At 38.1% G+C, this 21,883-nt stretch overlaps 1 protein-coding gene across 2 annotated transcripts in view; it reads left to right on the forward strand.

Annotated features, from left to right (window-relative positions):
• Positions 1 to 21,883, forward strand: part of LOC138698192 (5-phosphohydroxy-L-lysine phospho-lyase) — a 167,427-nt gene that overhangs the window by 96,406 nt on the left and 49,138 nt on the right. For both annotated transcript variants that reach the window (XM_069823954.1, XM_069823955.1), the window contains exons 3-4: positions 6,327 to 6,561; positions 20,278 to 20,371. In XM_069823954.1, coding sequence (XP_069680055.1) covers positions 6,327 to 6,561; positions 20,278 to 20,371 — 329 coding nt within the window. The remainder of the gene's footprint in view (positions 1 to 6,326; positions 6,562 to 20,277; positions 20,372 to 21,883) is intronic.

Raw genomic sequence — 21,883 nt, forward strand, 5'->3', positions numbered from 1 at the left:
CTCAGAAAATGGTAACTGTTCTTGAGCAGCCACCGTACTCCCCTGATCTGGTTCCTGCGGACTTCTTCCTGTTTCCCCGCTTGAAGGCGGCCAGATCAGGGGAGTACGGAGGGTGTTCAAGAACAGTTACCATCTTCTGAGCCAGGAATTGGCGCACACGGATCGCACAGTGTGCAGGCATTGTCATGGAGCAGCATCATTTTCCAGTCCTGTGCAACTCTGGCCGAACCCGCAGGATACGCTGTAGCAATCGGTTTAAAACGGACTGGTAAATTGCAGCATTAATGGGTTGACCTGCAGGAACAAATTCCTTGTGGATGATGCCGTTGTTGTCGAAGAAAGCGATCAACAGTGTTTTCACCTTGGATTTTTGCAGACGGCTTTATTTTTTTGGTCGCGGGGAAGTCGGTGAACACCACGACATCGATTGCCGTTTTGATTCCGGATCGATCTGGTAGCACCAGGTCTCATCTCCCGTGACGATGGTTTTCAGAAGCAATGGATTCTGGTCACACATGGAAATGAAATCACCAGAAGTTTCCATCCGTTTTGCTTTCTGCTCGTCTGTGAGCTTGTGCGGCACAAATCGGAAGCAGATCTTCCGCTTACCCAAATCATCGCGGACGATGGTGTGCACCGTGTCCTTGGCTAATGTCCAATTCCTCCGCAATTAATCTTAGAGTCAGTCGCCGATCTTGTGCCAGCATTTGTCGCACTTTCTCGATCATTTCTGGGGTTCTGCTTGTCGATGGCCGACCTGAACGTGGCTCATCCTCAATTGTTTCCTTCCCTTCACGGAAGCGTTTAAACCATTCGTAAACACATTTTCTGCTCACGGCTTCCCTCCCGTACACCTGCACCAACATTCCATGTGTCTCCATTGCAGTCTTCCCCAATTTGTAGCAGAAATGGATGTTTACATGTTGCTCCATTGCACTGTGACACTTCCTCTCACACTGACTACGTTCAACTGGTCGCAATCTGTTTACACTGCCAGTCACATGCATTGCATGCTGTGTATCGATTCTCCCCAAGTCTCTGAAGAACCATGCGCAAGCACACCACGTATATGTGATCTGGGGTAACATGTATTATTTCTAACAAATTACCGAAATATTCACTAATAATGGGAGCTAATAATGTACACAACAAATTGAAAGCACACTAATATGATACAAAAATAATTGCCACCTATACTTCATGTGCAGTTATACATGAATAAAACACAATGATTATGGCATTGATTATGGTAACAAACGCACTTCCGCTGGAACCCGCACCCCTTCTGTTTAGGCCTAATAATTAAAACCAAAATTCTATAATATGGTAGGAATTATTATTACTATTTGAAAAAAAAACATAACCTTTACAATCTTAGCCTATCTTTTGCTCCCATGTAACACTTCCATGTAAAGTTTCTTCATATGTGTAATTTTCTGTTCTTTTCTTGGCTGGAGATTCAGTATTACGAGTATAATAGTCATATTGTTGTCGCGTTCAACTTAGATTAAAAGAAGAAAGAAGAATCGTTGTTATGTGTTGCATTAATAAAATATAAAGTACGGAAACTACACATTGGGTACCTGAAGAGGATTAATATTGTCATTGGGAATGTATAAACCACGGTTTGGATTTTAATCCTCAAATGTGTGCCACGCGACAAGAGCAGTTACTGCAGGTAGAATAACTCTAATTGCGCCACAGCACCTAAAATAAATTTTTAAATTATGTTTTATTTAACAACGCTCGCAACTGCCGACGTTATATCAGCGTCGCAAGTGTGCCGGAATTTGGTCCCGCAGAAGTTCTTTTACATGCCACTAAATCTAGTGACATGAGCCTGTTGCATTTAAGCACACTTAAATGTCATCGACCTGGGCTGGAATCAAAACCCGCAACCGGGGGCACAGAAGGCCAGCTTGAGTCTTGCAGATTTTTGGGCTATTCTTTGGGACTTCCATTCCTACAAATTGAAGACATTGATGAGTGCTTTTTCACATATGACTTGATGACTAGCAAATCTGAAAGAGACAGAATAAATTCCTTTTGCGATTACATATTCGAGAACTAGGCCTATATTTCTTCATACGCCAAGTCCCTCTCCCCACTAGAATGCAGGAAAACGTTCTGACGTTTTTCTTCCACCATGTTAATAATATCAAAAGAAGTGCTTATACAAATTTTGGCCATTCGACAGCAATTACGAGAGCCGTAAAAAAAATAAGTTCGCAAGGGGCCGCTAACATAAAAAAACACAATTTCATTGGACAAATTTATTGGAACGGACACAGCAATTGTTGAGCTATTTTTCAACATATTTTCCTTCGGAATTGAGACATTTCTCATATCATGGGATCGACAGAGAGAGGTGCAGACGCAGTCAAACGTTGGTTCCGATCTGAGGCGGTTGAATTCTACGACACAAAAATTGATCCTATGGTACGACAAATGTTTCAATTCCAGTGGGGGATATGTTGTCAAATAGCGCAACAGTTGCTGTATCTGTTTCAATAAATATTTGTATGCAATTGTGCTTATTTCTATAAACGACCCCAGGGAAAATCACTTTCTAGGCGGTCTCGTAATTGCGGTCGAGTGGCCAAAATTTGTATAAGCACTTCTTTTGACATTATTAACATGGTGGAAAAAAAATAACCTTTTTATCTGCCCCCATGAGAACAGTTGCTTGTTAGATGAAATAAACCACAAATTCCGTAGAATTGTTCCATTCAAAGTTCAATTCTTCCTTTCATCACAACCATCCGATGATAGTCATCTTCACTGACATCCTATTGCTGTTCCAAACCTTAATATAATATGTAAAAATCCAAAGCAGTCATCACCATTTACCAGTGAGAAGCATTCGTAAAGTCCGTGACAAGTACAAGCGCATTACGATTTTGAAGTAACAGTACGCTGTAAACAGAATGATATGAGCAAGTTTTATGAAAAAAAAAGTCATCTTATCAAAGAGAGACTCTAAACTCAAATGCATGATATCAATATTGACAAAAAATATTCGCTAAAGCAGTTTAACAAATTTTGACAGCCACTCCTACGTAGTTTCGTAGTCAGTCCTAAATGTGGTAAAGTTTAAAGGGACATGATAGGTCATTAGACAGTTATGAAACCTTGGCGCATCTAACACTATCTTGAACTGGGAATCGTGGCGCATTTAACACTTTCACGGGTCGGAAGTCGTGGCGCACCTAGTACATTATTATATCGGAGGTCATTTGAGTTGACCGTGGCGCATGTGTCTCTCGTCCCTGGCAGGGACACCAGATTCTTCAGGGGGGACGATACCTGTCATTCCCCCGTCAATTTGCACTCTGTGTCGAAGTCTATGATTTGCTTATGTCAATTCTCGTTTGTTTCCATGTTGGCTGGAATATCAATTCTTCCACCAAAGTTAAACAGTCATTCAGGTCAATTTCTGAAAATGGATTCCACCCAGAATGTAAACATTTTCATGGAAATGTAATTAATTTCTATGAAATGTGCTTAGAATAATATCTCAAGAAATGATCAAAGCCTAAGAAAGAATTTGACTGCTTTCAATGGTTGAAGCTCAAGGACATAAAAAGCATGAAACACGTATTATGTGTCTTTCTCGTGTTAAATTTTGCATTACCTCGTTAAAATGTTTCTGCCTGTTATCGACCATCTTCAGAACTGGTTGTTGCTGGTCTTGGCGCCTTTTGTTTATGTTTCCTGTGGGGGTGTGTTTGTGTAGTGTAATGTGGAGTCAAAGAGTGTGTGTGTTCTGAAATTAAGTTGTGTGTTGAGAATTTCATTTGGATGTGTTTTTGTGTGTCTATAGGCTATATTTCGTATTGTTCTAGTGTGTTTAGTTTCTGGCTTTTTGCTTGAATGTGTAGAATTTCCATGTCTTTGTTGATGTTTCTGTAGGTGTGGTTAGCATTTGTGATATGTTCTGCATATGTGGAAGTGTTTTGTAGTTTCGTTATGGCTGTGATGTGTTCTTTGTAACGTGTTTGAAATTATCTGCCTGTCTGTCCTATGTAAAAGTTGTTGCAAATGTTGCATTTGAGTTTCAAACACATTACAAAGAACACACCACAGCCATAACAAAACTACAAAACACTTCCACATATGCAGACCACATCACAAATGCTAACCACGCCTACGGAGACATCAACACAGACATAGAAATTCTACACATTCAACCAAAAAGCCATAAAAACACACTAGAACAATACGAAATATATAGACACACAAAAACAGATCCAAATGAAATTCTCAACACACAACTCAATTTCAGAACACACACACTCTTTGACTCCACATTACACTACACAAACACAAACAAAAGGCGCCAAGACCAGCAACAACCAGTTCTGAAGATGACCGATAACGGGCTGAAACATGTTAACGAGGTAATGTAAAATTTAACACGAGAAAGATATATAATACGTTTTCCGAAGCGATATAGTGTTAAAAGTTGTGTAATCAAGATGTAGGCCTATATATGTAAAAACATGAAGTTTTATGACCTATTGACATGCATTGAATTAGGGCTAATACAATCTAAAAATGTCTATTGATCAATTCTGCAATGTACAAAAATATGCCAATCAAGTCAATTTTGAATCAGATAAAAATTTAACTTTAGATAAACAATGATGCAAATTCTTAAATTCCGATAGTTCTACTAATACTGAAACTTACTCAGAACTTCTAAAAATATTGTCAATTATATTCCTATATCTCAAGTCACAATGAAGTATTGAGAGGGTATTTTCTCTAATATCTTCCCAATGGACTAAAAAAAGAAATCGCAAGCTAACAGAGATGGTCAGAGGTATCATCATGGTGAAATATATTATCAACTAGCCGTACCCGTGCGCTCCGCTGCACCTGTTAGAAATAAATATAAAGTAATTACATAATTAAAATAGGACGTTTGATCCAGGGAACAACTTTTACAACAGCGCAAGATAATCTGCTTCGCTCATTACCCAATTTTTTTTGCATTGCATTTATTGCATATATATTTTATATATTTTAACACGATTCAATTGAGCATAGTTAAAATTTCAATTATACAATAATGGATTGCTAAGCTAACGTACTATTACTGCATACTAAATCAATACACTCTCGTTGTTCGTTAATTCTCTGAGATTAAAATGAGTGTACATAAATATTATTTTAAGAAATACAGAAAACGAATGTACAAAATAGCCTATCAAATTTTCTGTGCATAAGAAGCTATTTTAATCTTACCTGTCATCGATTTACTCAGACGTTACTGTAATAACATTATAGCATTATGTCTATCTAGAGAAACTACACTTTCCAATGGTGAAATAATAATTAATTATACAAATCGGTTAATTTAGCTTCTGATATTACTTCATACAAACACAGAAACATTCTCTGTAGGCTATGTTTAATAGCTTTCGATTGTTGATGTCCGAGGCCCCTGTTTCGATTGTTGTTGTCCAAGGCTCCTTATAGACGAAGTCATTTGTTCTTAATTCATTGCACCGTCTTAGATAGCGTTATTTTAATTTTAAAACTCATTTATCTCATTAAATATCAGTCCTATCAAAATTTTGTGAAGAATAAAACTTATCGGAAATCATTTTTAAAGAAACTTTTGTTATGTAACATTTTTCACAAAAATCAATAATAAGCGAGATATTTCCATTTATTTAATTCAGGCCCCCTTATACCCCCCCCTTTTAAATAAAGTATTTTGAATGTCATATAGCCTAAAATCTAAGTTACAACGAACTTAATTTATATTCCAATTTTCATATAAATCGGTGTAGCCATTATCGCGTGAAAAGGTAACAAACATCCAGACAGACATACAAACAAAAATTTCAAAAATGCGATTTTCGGTTTCAGTGTGGTTAATTATATATGTTAGGACCAATTATTTTTGGAAAATCGAAAATTACCAGAAAAATTTCGGCTACAGATTTATTATTAGTACCGGTATAGATAACATGTCATGTGAAGTTTTTCATATTTACTTGTTAGAAGATATAAATTCATCTCTTCAGACTGTTCTGCACAGAGTGGGTTTCAGCGGTAAGTAAGCCTATAGATATAATACTGATTCAGCAACTAGTGAGAAAACTGACTAAGGTGAGCCATTATGTTATCTTTAATTTTGTGCAGACCAATTTCTAAAATGCCCTTCTTTTTTACCATCAATGTCCTCTTATTTTAGATTCCATGTCTTACTATAGAATTATTTCTTCTTATGATAACCCTATGTATTCTTGAAGCATAAATAAAACGTACGAGGTTTCTACAAACATGATTTGTCCTGTACTTGTGTTCTGTAGTTGGCCACTGCCATCCAGATGTGGTGAGAGCAACGTGTGACCAGGTAGCAGTTCTTAACACGAACAACCGTTACCTGCATGATGAATTGGTGCTGTGCGCCCGCAAACTGACGAGTCTGATGCCTGACCCGCTGTCCGTTTGCTTCTTCGTCAACTCAGGCTCGGAGGCCAATGATTTGGCCCTTCGTCTAGCAAGAACCCATACCAAAAATTATGATATTATCACCTTGGATCAGTAAGTAATCGTTTTAATTATGCACATACTTATGTTGCAATTTCTGGTAGTTATTTAGAAAAAGTGAACCAAAGGAGACACAAATTTTTATTTAATTATTGCCTTTTGCTAGGTGTAGGTCCTATACATTGGTAAACCGTGGTCTCAGCGAAGCTTGCAAATACTTTCAACAAAATAATCGAAAAATAGTTACATGTATATTCTTATCCATCATGCCTTATGGCAATTTCCCCTTTCTCAACATTTCTCCCCTCTCTGAATTTCTTTTCACACGCGACAAAGCCAGACATCGCCATTAAGATCCAATACACAATTGTGAGGTCCAGGGCTAATTACTAAAGAATCGAAAAATGTCAGTTAATGTACAGCTGTCAAAAGAAAAAGTGGCTGCTCTATAGATACTGAGTTCCCTTCGGGTATCTCCGCTACAATTCGGAGACGGGCGATGTTACATGTTGTTGAATCACGAGCCTGCTATATACAGTTATAATTAAAGTATTCTAAGTGTTACACTTGTAGCGTGATGGTAGCGTTCCGGGCTGGTATTAGTGAGGTCATGCGTTGGAACACCACGGAGTGCTTTTTATGTTTTCTTGTTTTTAAGGTGGAGAGAAAAATTTAATTGCGAAAAGTATAACTTTCTAGTGGCGGCTGAAACCACTTTGAGTAGTGCCAGAACATTAAAGTCAGAAACTAAAAGTAACGATAATGTATCGTTTTATATAGTGAATATTTTTATATAGACCTAAATAATAATAATTTAATACGATAAATTCACGGAACTTTTAAGTTTTCTAAACTGTTCTATACTTAAATTCTATTTTCCTGTAATAGTGTAATTTTCAGCAAAGAGTTCAATGACTTTCTGGCTAAAATTGGAGATCTTTCTACTAGAAGTGAACTAAATTCAGCACACTTTTCTTACACCAATAATGCCAGATACAATAAAAAAGAACACAAGGAAAACAGAAGAAAGAATTTTTAATATCACATCAACAGATCTATTTGTTTTTTGCATAAACATTTTAGCACCTTTTATTTACAGTATATTTATGTTCAAATCTAGAGTTAGTCTTTCCATATGTATTTACTTTCTGTTTATCTTCTTATGATGAAGAAAGTGTAGTTTATAATGGAGTATTTATTTTATTCATGTTATTTCTCATCAACACACCACATTACATGCATAATTATAATATATGACGCCAAATACCGCACTGTTTGCCCTATGTTCGCGCTCTTTTCAATAACGTATTTGCCGGCAAGAAAGTTAACTCTGGCATGGAACAAAAATTCGTTCAGGTTGCCATACGTACGACTATAGTCGTACGCATACGACTTTTTGACTAATTGTATGAGGTACGACCGAACTCTATGTCGTACGCTACTTTGTTCTTTATTTTAATGAAGAAATGAAGTTATTTTGAAACTTATGTTGATCTACAATTAAAATAAAATCAAAGGTTAATTTTATTTGTTCCTTTTTAGACAAGTTTTCTTCATTCAGTATGTCGTTGACTAATATGAAAAAAAAAAACATGCTTTAAAGGTATAAAATATGTTCTGAAAATCGATATTACGGCTACGCTTGCCATGCAGCTCATAATTGGGCATCTTCAATTCTAGGTTTCATTGTACAGCGCGGTTATGTCAAAGTAATACGAATTCAGAGAGCTGCTATCTTCCTTATATATTCGGCAATAGAAGTCTTTTATCAATGAAATAGTACCGCAGTAGAATTAAGAAGTCTAAACGCGCCGATATTATAGCGGTGTCGGATTTGAATGGACTGCAGGTGGATTAATGCCATGTAATTATCAGCTGAAGCATTGATTAATATTAGCCTAAATATCTCCGTCGCGCTGGCCAAAGACAAGTTTCTGCTGACTTTCAGTATAATGTTGTTGTTTCTTATCAAGCGTCATCGTGCATGCTTTACGGAGTTCACAGTGTTGATCACAGTCTAATATATACAGTCGCGCAACTTCAACACTTTTTTTTTGCCAACATTCACGACACTAGCGCACAAGCGGCAGGCAAGGCACTGGTCATAGGGTTGATACAGCCAGCACGTGCTTTAGAGGTATGCGAGATGTTATAATAACGTTTTAATCATGCGTCGGAATAAAGTCAATGTGTGCAATGACGAAAATTGCAGTAACAACAAGTTTAAATCTCCGAATTTATCGTTCTTCAGATTCCCTAAAGACCAAGAGAAAATCATAACTCAGTCATAACCTGTTGTAGGTAACCTACGTATTGTGTTCTATAAAACATTTACTAGTTATCAGTTACCTATTTGTATGTCAGGAAGGAGAGTTTAAATAAAAAACAAAGTAAATACCTGTTACAGTATATTATTGTTTTGCAGAGATCATGTGTAAATGTGTAACCATTCCGACTTTGGATAATGTATCTACAGTTTTTAATGCAAGTATAAATAAATAAATTATGTTTTATTTAACGACGCTCGCAACTGCAGAGGTTATATCAGCGTCGCCGGATGTGCCGGAATTTTGTCCCGCAGGAATTCTTTTACATGCCAGTAAATCTACTGACATGAGCCTGTCGCATTTAAGCACACTTAAATGCCATCGACCTGGCCCGGGATCGAACCCGCAACCTTGGGCATAGAAGGCCAGCGCTATACCAACTCGCCAACCAGGTCGATTTAATGCAAGTAATTCCATAATTTTTGTATTCGTGTTTTTTTTTCTTTATATTTTTCAAAAGTTGAATGTTATATTGCATTCAAGTAGGGATTATGGTGTTAATTTTTCGAGAATTCATGGCGTATTATAATCCTTTTGCAAAATATTCACTTCTTGAATAAATCCAGACTGTGTCGATAAATTTCTGATGTGTTGGTGTAGATTCATGTGTGGCAGACGTATTAGGTTCTCAAGAAATAAAAGAGCCTTTTTAAATTTAATATAAAAAGCAATCTTTTCTGTAATAATTTGCATGACTGTTATTGGTGTTGATTTTACATTACCAGTGATTATTTGAGCCGTTCAGAGCAGAAGTGGTATAAGTCAAAATTAGGTAATGAGGTTTAAAGTAAAAATTCTGCAAAATACAGTGCAAAGTAGCAATTAATATATCCTTCGTGCTATGAACTGACTACTAATAGCTTAAATAAATTCAATATTAACTGCTACTTTGTGCTGTATTTTACAGAATGTTTACTTCAACCCTCATTACCCATTTTGACTTACACCACTTCTGCTCTGAAAATAAAATTAGGCCTACATTTTCTGAGTTAATTGAAGTTACAATTTTTTCAACAAAATTCTGTATTCATTTGTTCTCACCTTCTCACCTACGTCATAATAACAGTAAGTGCATGTAAATTACGTATTATATAGGTAGGGTAAGTTAAAATTAAGCTTAAGTGTGAAAACTGGAAATGTAATGTAAAATGCGGTAAACTTTCCATAAACATTTAAACCATAATATCAGCACTATTAGCGACTCAAAATAATAATAATAATAATAATAATAATAATAATAATAATAATAATAAAGGAAAAATAATGAACTTCATAAATCAATGTCTGCCAAATTAAGGTTTAAATCTTCCCCTTTTCTATTTTTAAGTTTACCTCAGCGGCCGAGTTTACCCCAATTTTCGGTATGGAAAATAGTTAATTTCTCAGGAAATAGGGAGAGGAGTTCACCACGCGATGTACCCTACGAGATATGCCCTACATTTTGACTCTTCTCAAGGGAAATATAGAGTTCCAATGGTTCATAAATATATTTAGGAATGAATTGAATTAACCGTCCACGTACAGACAATTATATTATTTCAAACCATGATACGTGATCAGGGCCATGATTCAGTTGTAAGGAGCAGAAAGAATTACGTTTATTCCCAGCTTCTGAAACTTGTAGATTAACTGCGTGTGAAATTCTTCTAGGCTTCTAAAGCAAAATTAATAAGAACATATAAACTTACTGTATAACATAAATATATAAAATAAATTACGCAAAACCCGTTTTCTGATGTGTTATATGTCGTGTGCACACTTGTAACTTGCCTGCCGCTAGAGGGCTACTGTCGCGCCAGCTGTCAAATGTTGGCATATTTTATACGTATGAGTTGCGTGACTTTCTATTAGACTGTGGTGTTGATGAAGAAATGGTGATTTGTTTGAATGTTAAATGTCATTGTGGATGTGAACAATAATTAGTAATATTCTTCATATGAACAAAAATTTGCTGGTATAATTATAAATAGACTTATGAATCACTTTTTTTTAGTGTATTGTGAATTAGTTTGTACACCCTATCTATAAAAATAGTAAGATGAGAAATGTACGACAATTTTATGCTGAACTACGGCATTTTTCATAAGTTGGTACGACGGTTGTTTCCTTTATCTGGCAACCTTGTATTCGTTATTTAGTGTTGCCATCTCGAATCGAGTACGGATAATACCTTTCCCCTTGCCCTTTGCACCATCGCACAGTGGTCCAGAATGCAAATTTAGCGGGACAAACTAATAACTTTTCAGCTGCCTAACAGATTTTTATGAAATTTTACACAGTAGTTACAGGTAGCATATATGTTTTGTATACAAATTCTCGTTACGTTGGTACAAGGGGAACTACCCCTTACATGGGGGCGCAATTAGACAAAATTAGTAACTTTACTCCTATCTCAATGACTATTTTGAAATTTTACACATATATGTTTTGTATACGAGCTCTGATTACGTTAGTGTAAGGGGAACTACCCCTTATAGGGATAGCAATTAGACAAAATTAGTAACTTTTACACAGTAGTTAGGGCAGCATATATGTTTTGTATACGAGCTCTGATTACGTTAGTGTAAGGGGAACTACCCCTTATAGGGATAGCAATTAGACAAAATTAATAACTTTTACACAGTAGTTACGGGCAGCATATATGTTTTGTATACGAGCTCTGATTACGTTAGTGTAAGGGGAACTACCCCTTATAGGGATAGCAATTAGACAAAATTAGTAACTTTTACACAGTAGTTACGGGCAGCATATATGTTTTGTATACGAGCTCTGATTACGTTAGTGTAAGGGGAACTACCCCTTATAGGGATAGCAATTAGACAAAATTAATAACTTTTACACAGTAGTTACGGGCAGCATATATGTTTTGTATACGAGCTCTGATTACGTTAGTGTAAGGGGAACTACCCCTTATAGGGATAGCAATTAGACAAAATTAGTAACTTTTACACAGTAGTTACGGACAGCATATATGTTTTGTATACAAGCTCTCATCACGTTGGCATAAAGGGAACTACCCCTTATATGGGGGCACAATTAGACAAAATCAGTAACTTGTCTCCTATCTAACAGTCTTTTATTATATTTTACACAATAGTTACATATAATATGTTTTATATACAAACTCTGATTACGTTGGTATAAGGGAAATTACCCCTTATAGGGGGCGCAATTAGACAAAATTAATAACTTTTCTCCTATCTAATGTATTTTTTATGAAATTTTACACAGTAGTTACGGGTAGCATATACATTTTGTATACAAGCTCTCATTACGTTGCTCTAAGGGGAACTACCCTTATAGGGGACGCAATTAGACAAAATTAGTAACTTTTCTCTTATCTAACATATATATATATATATATATATATATATATATATATATATGAAATTTTACACAGTAGTTACAGGTAGCATGTATGTTTTGTATACAAGCTCTCATTACGTTGCTCTAAGTGGGGGGCGCAATTATACAAAATTAGTAACTTTTCGCCTATCTAACAGATATTATGAAATTTTACACAGTAGTTACACGTAGTGCATTTGTTTTGTGTACAAACTATGATTACGTTGGTATAAGAGGAACTGCCCCTTATAGGGAGATGCATTTAGACAAAATTAGTAACTTTTCTTCTGTCTAACAGATTTTCATGAAAAGTTATACAATAGTGACAGGTAGTAAACTTGTTTTGTATACAAGCTCTAATTCTCTGGATTGTTTTTGTTTCGACCTCATACTTGCTATAATGGAAAAGCTTTCTTGGGCAGCCACGACTTTTTCCAAAGGTAAGTTTTCTCTCAATTTTCATTACTGTCACGATAAGAACATAATTTAATAAGTAGTTCGCTAAGACAATGTTCATTTCATTAAAAAGAAAACTCATATTTTCATCCTTTTGCTCTACAACGATAAATTATCTTATGGGGAAAATGTATCATTTTGGTACTGTTGCACTTTTTGGGCACTTGGGAAGCTTATTTGATACATAATTAACAAGCTGCCACCTTGAATTCCCTAAATTTTACTTCGGAACCAGATTCAGTTCACAGATATTTAAATAACTGTAGCCCTAATCGAGAAAAATTGCACTCCTGGACCTGGAAAGAAGAGTGCGCATAATTGATTACTTCTGCAAATCTGCGCACCTTAAGACTGCATTTAAAATAGAGTAAAATACTCGAGGAAGTGAAAAAAAAAAAAAATCATTTTGGGACGGAACAAAGAGTGTTTTTTTTTTCTCTACCTTAGTCAAGTCTGCACTCAATGGTTACATTTATATTTTGTCCCGTGTCCATTCATGCTAAAGTTACTTGCTGTAATAACATTAGATGTAACAAAAACAAACAGTATTAGATACCCAAAGAACTACTTGACATGTTGATACCAAATATGAATGGAATCGACAACTTACAACAGAGTTACAGCACACAGAAAACGGCAGACTCGCGGCACTTGCTGAGTAAGAATGCTGGGTGGCGAAATGTGGCATGTTACCGACCTCTTATCTCGCGTTGCAGCCACCTCCGCTGATTAAGATTATCAGTTCAATGCTTCTCAGCTACATAGGAAAAATAATTTAAGGGTTTTATTTCATTTTTTTACATGCCATTTTTCTACTTTTGTCCTTCTAAATATGGATTCTGGACCACTGTGGGACGTAACAATTTGTTAGAAAAGAGGGAAATTTTAGTGCCTATCTCCTCTTCCTTAATTTGAGGAACTGTCGATGTTATGAAGTCCACCATTTGCTTCTTTACATCGATAGTATTTGCTCGAGAAAAAAGACTTCCGTTGAAAAGTAATTCAAACATGTCCAATCGCGTTACTATCGGACTCATGCCTGGCAACGTAAAACATAAAAAATTGTTAACTTCCGCAGACCCACGCACATTAAGAGGGGTCTTATTACATAGATATTGGTGTAACGAAGAATATTAAACAATTTTTAGCGCGAAAGAAAGGGGGTTATTTTTTTCCATTCCTGTTGAATTTAGTTCTAAACTCGCTGAGACGCATTTTCTCTCTTAATCCAAAAACGAATTATACGAGGCGCATCCTGAAAGTAAGTTTCCTGATTTTTTTCCCTTGAAAGTAAACGTAATTAGCCGTGTCAATTGCGCATGCGTAACAGATCTATGACGTATCAATCATATGCCAGCCAGACAGGTCCCGCCTGGTGCCAGTAGCGTGGCAGCAGTGGTCCGAAATGGAAGCTCTTATTCCTTCTCCCGCCGCATGCGAGGTTCGGACGGTGATAAAGTTCTTTAACGCACAAAGCATTGCACCAATTGAAATTCATCGGCAGCTCTGTCAGGTCTATGGGCCGAACATCATGTGTAAGCAGATGGTGCGTCGCTGGTGTAGGCAGTTTTCCGAAGGTCATCAAAGTGTCCATGATGAAGAGCGCAGTGGGGACCGTCCCTCATCAATGATGATCGTGTTGAGCTGGTGTGGCAGTGCATCATGGAGAACCGTCGCTTCACGATTACGGAGCTGAGCAGCCATTTTCCGCAGATATCGCGATCCTTGTTGCATGAAATTGTCACTAAGCACCCCTGCTGTTCAAAAAAGTGTGTGCCAGATGGGTGCCGAAAAACCTGACACCCGAACACAAAATGCAACGTTTAGGAGCAGCACTGACATTTCTTCAACGGTATCACGATGACGGCGGCTAGTTCCTCGACAGGATCGTCACGGGCGATGAGACTTGGATTTCGCACTTCACCCCGGAAACCAAGCAGCAGTCAATCTCCAGTCAGGACGAAATTCAAACAGACGCTGTCGGTACGGAAAGTGATGTGCACGCTGTTCTGGACAGGAAGGGCATTCTGCTCATTGACTTCCTTCCAAGAGGTGAAACAGTGAACGCTGACCGTTACTGTGAAACACTGCGAAAATTGCTGCTGTCAAAACAAGAGGCGTGGAATGCTTACTGCAGATGCTGTGCTCCTCCATGACAATGCTCGTCCACATACGGCTCGGCGCACAGCAGCTGTTTTGGCGGAATTTGGCTGGGAGTTGTTTGATCATCCACCCTACAGTCCTGATCTTGCTCCCAGCGATTTTCACGTTTTCTTGCACCTCAAGAAATTCCTGTCCTCCGGTGAGCGTTTTGGCAACGACGAAGAGCTGAAGACGTCTGTCACACGCTGGTTCCATTCACAGGCGGCAGAGTTCTACGACAGAGGGATACAAAAGTTGATCCCACGATATGACAGTGTCTCAATTCTGATGGTGGCTATGTTGAAAAATAGCTGAAACATTGCTGTACGTGTTGGCAATAAATGTTTTCCTGAAAGTGTGTTCTTTTTTTTTTTTTTTAAAGAATAGGGAAACTTGCTTTCTGGATGCGCCTCGTATTATAGTGATAGAATCAAAAGATGTTGATAAAAATAGTACATAATTTACCTGAAGGACCAGCAGCCATAATGACACTCAAATATTCACAATATACTACAGTAAGCACTTGCTAGAAGAAAACGAAAAACCAACTGAAAGCGCTGACAATCAGCGACTGACGGCTGTGTATATTTTGTTCCGTTTAACGTTGTTGTTATTGCTCTTTTATCTCCGCTGATTTTATTAAAAGATACTTAGAAGTGCTACGCAACTATCTGGCTATATTTCTACGTCAGTGTTTTACAATTTGAGCAGGTTGATTTTAGGGCAAATGTCCCCGTAAAAGTGAGAAATAGACCACTGTGCATCACACCGTGAAGCTCAGTGCCGTGTGATCTACTGTAGATCGAGAAGGCATTGGTGAAACTCCATCGAATGGATTATTACAAAACACTTTTGCGCATGCCTATACAGAAGTGATTGGAACTGAGAAAATAAAAAAGAGGTTTGAAGCAGTGTTGCCAATTGGAAGGAAATTCCGTCAAAACTGACGGAATTTCATCGTAACGGTCGGGAAAAGAATGTCCTTGACGAGTGACGGATTTTATGGCGGAATCTACGATTTACATCATCTTTTGACTTTTTTTTTAGCTGCTGTAATTTTAATTGTTAAATTTTTTGGGGATGTTGCTTTTTATTTTAACAGCCCTGCTTGTGCCCCCTGATCACGTATCTAACAGATTGACCATCGCAATGTTAAAAACGGTTGTATGTGGAAGAGAACAAGCACCAGGTTCGCCACCGTCGACTGGAAACGAACACTATATGGAAGTACAGTTGCTCCATGCAATTCATATGAGAGTTATGACGTGACTCCTACTGTCGCTAGATGGTAATATAGTAGACTTGATAAAAGTTGTTGCCGTCAAAGCCTATAAGGCTGAGCAATCTGGATCAGGGCTGTGATGTACCATGTTAAAGAATTCCCTGTTTCAGATTTCCTCGTAATCAAATCAGAGATTGACGAATCGTTACTATTTTAGTCAAGATTAGTAAGTAAGTTGTGTTAAAATTTGCTTTTTATTTGTATATAGATATATTGAGTGGGTCTTTTTTTTTATTTTGACTGATTCTGAGGATTTCAAGGTGTTGGGCTGACAGGGGTACATTTATATGTTGGCAACACTGGTTGGAAGTTGACTCGAATGACAAAAACATGTACAACTATGCAACAGCGCATGAGCGGGCGAACGGCATTGTTAACTCTGACACGGCGCGGGGCAGTAGTTCAAATCGATGTTCTGCTGGAATCACTCCATGATTAATCCACATTTTTTTTATAATATCTGTGATCTTATAGCGCTCTGAATGTACAGTTAAAAATAAGATTTAATTATATTTTATTTAGGCAGTGCCATGGCACAAGGGCACTACCCCTAAAGCCGCCCTTGGATGCAACTATCCTGGACTAACCTTTCCGTTTCATCCTGTATGTGGGAGATTGAACATTGTATTAATATTGTTGACTTTATGTATTAATATCTTTGATTTTGTATATGATCTTTGTACTGTCTTGTAGTCCTTTCCTTCTGTCAGCAACACTTCGAAAACTAGGTAACATGTGTATTGCTTATCATTTTTTTGTGTATTGTTTATATTGTGTATACCACTGCCACCGGGTGCTTGCCCACTTGCAGTGTAAATAAATACATACATACATGTACAAACACCAGTTTCCTTCAGCCACCGCCCTCATGGATAAATGTACATACATGGACGACTTTGCTACTTCCGTCGCTAATGAAAGTGAACTTTCAACAATATACACAGAGCTTACCACACTAACTAGTGTAATCAAACCTCCTTTGTCCAAATGGGCTACAAACTCCACATCACTTCTAAATATTTGGAAGACCCAAGATTTAGAATTGCAGACGAAACCACAAGTCCCAGGTATTAATTGGGATACTGAGTATGATATTCTTACTACTTCTGTTGATATTCCGAGAATAATCTCAGATCAACCTACTACCAAACGTCAATTACTTCAAGTTACTTCGAGAATCTATGATCCGATTGGACTGTACTCACCAATCACAATAATCGGAAAGATGCTTTTTCAGGATACTTGGACTAGAGGTATTGCATGGCACGAGACACTTCCCAACGACATAGGCGAGAAATGGTTAATGTGGTGTTCCAATCTCAAATACTTACCTGACATCAGTTTCACGATGGATAGGAGCATTGAATTCAGGTATTGAGAACTCTACACTTCATGTTTTCTGTGACGCATCTGAACGGTCATATGGTGCCGCCCTATACCTTCCTACGGAATTCGAGAACGCCACAACAGTTCAACTAGTATGCAGTAAAGCCAGATTATCTCCCATAAAGAGAGTCACGCTACCTCGTCTGGAATTACTTGCTGCTTTAGTAGAAGCAAAGCTCTTACAGTACGTCTGTGAAGCCATAAGTTGCGACATAGCAAAGGCCACACTATGGACTGACTCTACTACTACCCTCGGATGGATTCGCAACGAACCACACCATTGGAAAACCTTTGTTTGCAACCGTGTTACCGAGATAATCTCTTACACCTCACCATCACAATGGAAGCACTGCCCAGGAACTGATAATCCCGCAGATCACCGAACACGAGGACTTCAAGCTAATGAACTAGATTCAACTGAATCATGGTGGAATGGACCTGCTTGGCTTCGACTTTCACCTCAATGTTGGCCTCGCAACGTCGAATATGATCGCATCCCACTCCCAAAAGCTAGAGAACCTCCACAACAGACTTTTGTAGTAACTACAGAACAGACTTTTCTTCAGTTTACCAGATTTAGTTCTTACACAAAACTTCTACGCGTAATGGGTTGGATACTTCGTTTTCTCAATAACATACACGGAAGAGATAAACGTTACGGCGAACTAACAGCTTCTGAACTTGATAGCAGTACCAGTTATTTGATCCGTATTGCTTAGCGAGAATGTTTCTCCGCAGAGTATGAAGCCTTAAGCAAGAACTCACCTCTTCCGAAATGTTCCAAGATAGCCAGTTTTCAACCATTCCTACAGGACAACCTCATCCGTCTGAGAGGCAGACTTCAGATCACTGATGCATCATTCAATGAAAAACACCCACTTACACTCAACGGTAACCATCATTTCTCACTTCTACTGATCCGACACACTCATGTCAAGTTGCATAATCAAGAATTACGAACCGTGCTCTCTGACATTAGAGAACGATTTTGGATCATTCGAGCGCGACAGGCAATAAAGAAGATTCTACGATCTTGCTTACCTTGCAAACTTGTGAACAACCGATATGGGCAAGCTCCTGAAGCACCACTACCCACAGACCGCGTCCAGTGCTCATCACCATTTTCAGTCACTAGATTGGATTTTGCTGGTCCACTATATACGAAGCAAGGCTCTACTATTCAGAAAGTCTATGTGTTATTACTCACTTGCGCCATTACTCGAGCCATTCATCTTGAACTTACTTCTGACATGTCAGTAGACAAATTCCTCCTTGCATTTCAAAGATATGTCAGTCGTAGAGGTCTCCCACACACTGTGCATTCAGACAATTCACCTACCTTCCTCTCAGCCAATAAGGAGCTCAGAGAACTGTCAACTATCTTTCTGGCAGACAAAACGTTACAATACTTCGCCATTAACGGTGTACACTGGAAGTTCATCGTTCCACGTGCTGCTTGATGGGGAGGATGGTGGGAGCGTATGGTTAGCACAGTTAAGCGCTGCATTAGAAAAGTATTAGGACGCAGACAAGTAGATCAAGAAACCCTGAACACCATTCTGGCTAGTGTAGAAGCAGCCATAAATTCACGTCCTTTACTACAAAATGAAGAGTCAGCTTCCTTGACACCCTCTAATTTCCTGCATAACGGACGACTATCAAACAACATTCCTATCGGACCTGAACCACTTCTTCATGGAAGCTTAAAAAGGGAATTCCAACTCCTACAACAAGCTAGAGGAGACTTTTTGAAAAGATGGAGAAAGGAATACATTCTAGAGCTGAGAAACTATCACCATGTCCGACAGACTAAAGGGAAGGTAGTAAAACTACGAGTAGGAGACTTAGTCCTGCTCCAGGAAGACGTCCGTCGCCGCCACATGTGGGAAAAGGCTGTCATCGAGGAACTGCGACCAGGACGAGATGGCAACGTAAGGACGCTGATGCTGCGCACACCAGATGGACACCGAATCGTACGCCTCGTGCAGCTGGTCATCCCCCTTGAGGTCGACCAGGGTGGGGAGGATGTGGAAGATTGAACATTGTATTAATATCGTTGACTTTATGTATTAATATCTTTGATTTTGTATATGATCTTTGCGACGCTTTGTATTGGGTAATAAAATGGTAGCGTCACCCACGGCCGCAGCTCACTTCACTTCCAAACACTCACACTATAGGAACCACGCCCACTTCTGTACTTGTTCTACATCTTAAAGCTTCAATAGGAATGTAAGATGTATATAATAAAATGTTGCGTGGGTTTCCTTCCCACTGGTGAAAATGGGATCTATGAGTTCTTACAATATAAAATAAGATTCACAAGACGCAACATTCTAAACAGTCCTTTCAGCCTCATCCTATAGGAACCACGCCCACTTGTACCCACATCTTTAAGCTTCGATGTTAACGAAAGATGTATGGAATAAACTGTTGCTGCATGGGTTTCCTGACTACTGTTAAAATAAATAAATGTCAGTAAAATGGACTATATGGGTTAATGCGATATAAAATAAGATTTATAAGGTGCAACATGTTCTATACAGTCACTTTCCGTATTATTCTATAGGAACCACGCCCACTTGTTGACCAGTTAAAACATGGCGGACATAGGTTTAAAAGTTTCAAAGATGGCGGCGCGATCGCCACTCTATATTCTTATTTCTAGCTCGTTGTTCACAAAGCATATAGCTAGTGACACCTAGTGTAAACAAGCCGTATCTCTCGAGGTCGCTGAGAAATCAGTACACTTCCGAAATTTTTCGATAGTGTCTCCTAATTGACTACATTAATTGCTTCTCTTGCTACACAAGTTGCTTTATTCTTTTACAGTGCATACCATGGTCACCTGACATCAATACATGATATCTCGCCTTACAAGTTCAATCTTCCAGGGGGCGGTGGAAAGCAAGAATGGGTTCATGTGGTGAGTTGTATAGTGTATTGTACCTAATAAAATTAATGATTTCGTTTCTGCCAATTTCAAAATTATAATAAATTTAAAATAAAATGTGGCGAGAGTGCTCTAGAATATGTCATTAGGGAAGTCCAAGATAACAGAGAGACTTTGGAATTGAACGGGTTACATCAGCTGCTTGTCTATGCTGATGACGTTAATATGTTAGGAGAAAATCCACACAAACGATTAGGGAAAACACGGAATTTTACTTGAAGCAAGTAAAGAAATAGATGGAAGTAAATCCCGAAAAGACAAAGTATATGATTATGTCTCGTGACCAGAACATTGTACGAAATGGAAATATAAAAATTGGAAATTTATCCTTTGAAAAGGTGGAAATGTTGAAATATCTTGGAGCAACAGTAACAAATATAAATGACACACGGGAGGAAATTAAACGCAGAATAAATATGGGAAACGCCTATTATTATTCGGTTGAGAAGCTTTTGTCATCCAGTCTGCTCTCAAAAAATCTGAAAGTTAGAATTTATAAAACAGTTATATTACCAGTTCTTCTGTATGGCTGTGAAACTTGGACTCTCACTTTGAGAGAGGAACAGAGGCAAAGGGTGTTCGAGAATAAGGTGCTTAGGAAAATATTTGGGGCTAAGTGGGATTAGGTTACAGGAGAATGGAGAAAGTTACACAACGCAGAAATGAACGCATTGTATTCTTCACCTGACATAATTGGGAATATTAAATCCAGACGTTTGAGATGGGCAGGGCATGTAGCACATATGGGTGAATCCAGAAATGCATATAGAGTGTTAGTTCTGAGGCCGTAGGGAAAAAGACTTTGGGGAGGCCGAGACGTAGATGGGAGGATAATATAAACATGGATTTGAGGGAGGTGGGATATGATGATAGAGACTGTATTAATCTTGCTCAGGATAGGGACCGATGACGCGCTTACGTGAGGGTGGCAATGAAGCTCCGTGTTCCTTAAAAGGCCATTTGTAAGTAAGTAAGGAAGGTGGCGAAATTTCATTGCATCTGTTCCTTGTTATAATTAGGCTGAGAATTTATTACTAGGCACAAGAAACAATTAAAATAAACAAAAAATATTGAATATAGGCAAAAATGGGAACAAAATATTGAACATAGGGAAACATAGGGTACTTCAATTCCATGCATATTACAAAGACACAGTCGACAATGAACTATCATTGCAATAAACATTGTAAGTAAATGAATTCAAATCTTAGAAGAGATTAAGAAATACGAGCAATTTACTGGCATGTAAAATATTATGCTCTCATCTAGCTTAAATATGACTACTGAGTGTTCGCTTGTGCTTTACATAATGTAGGTCGACCGGGTGGCTTGCCACCGCCACGAAGGCCATGCGATACGCGGCAAACTGTCTCCCGCACGTTCAGTCTCTATGTAGGAGTGGTCGTATTGACGTTAGATTGCGTGTTATTGTTCTGATTTTGTTTAAATTTAGATTAAAAGTAGTCTTTTGCTTCTGTTGCTATG

This window comes from Periplaneta americana, chromosome 4 (genome assembly GCF_040183065.1).
Source record: "Periplaneta americana isolate PAMFEO1 chromosome 4, P.americana_PAMFEO1_priV1, whole genome shotgun sequence".
Classification (NCBI taxonomy): domain Eukaryota; kingdom Metazoa; phylum Arthropoda; class Insecta; order Blattodea; family Blattidae; genus Periplaneta; species Periplaneta americana.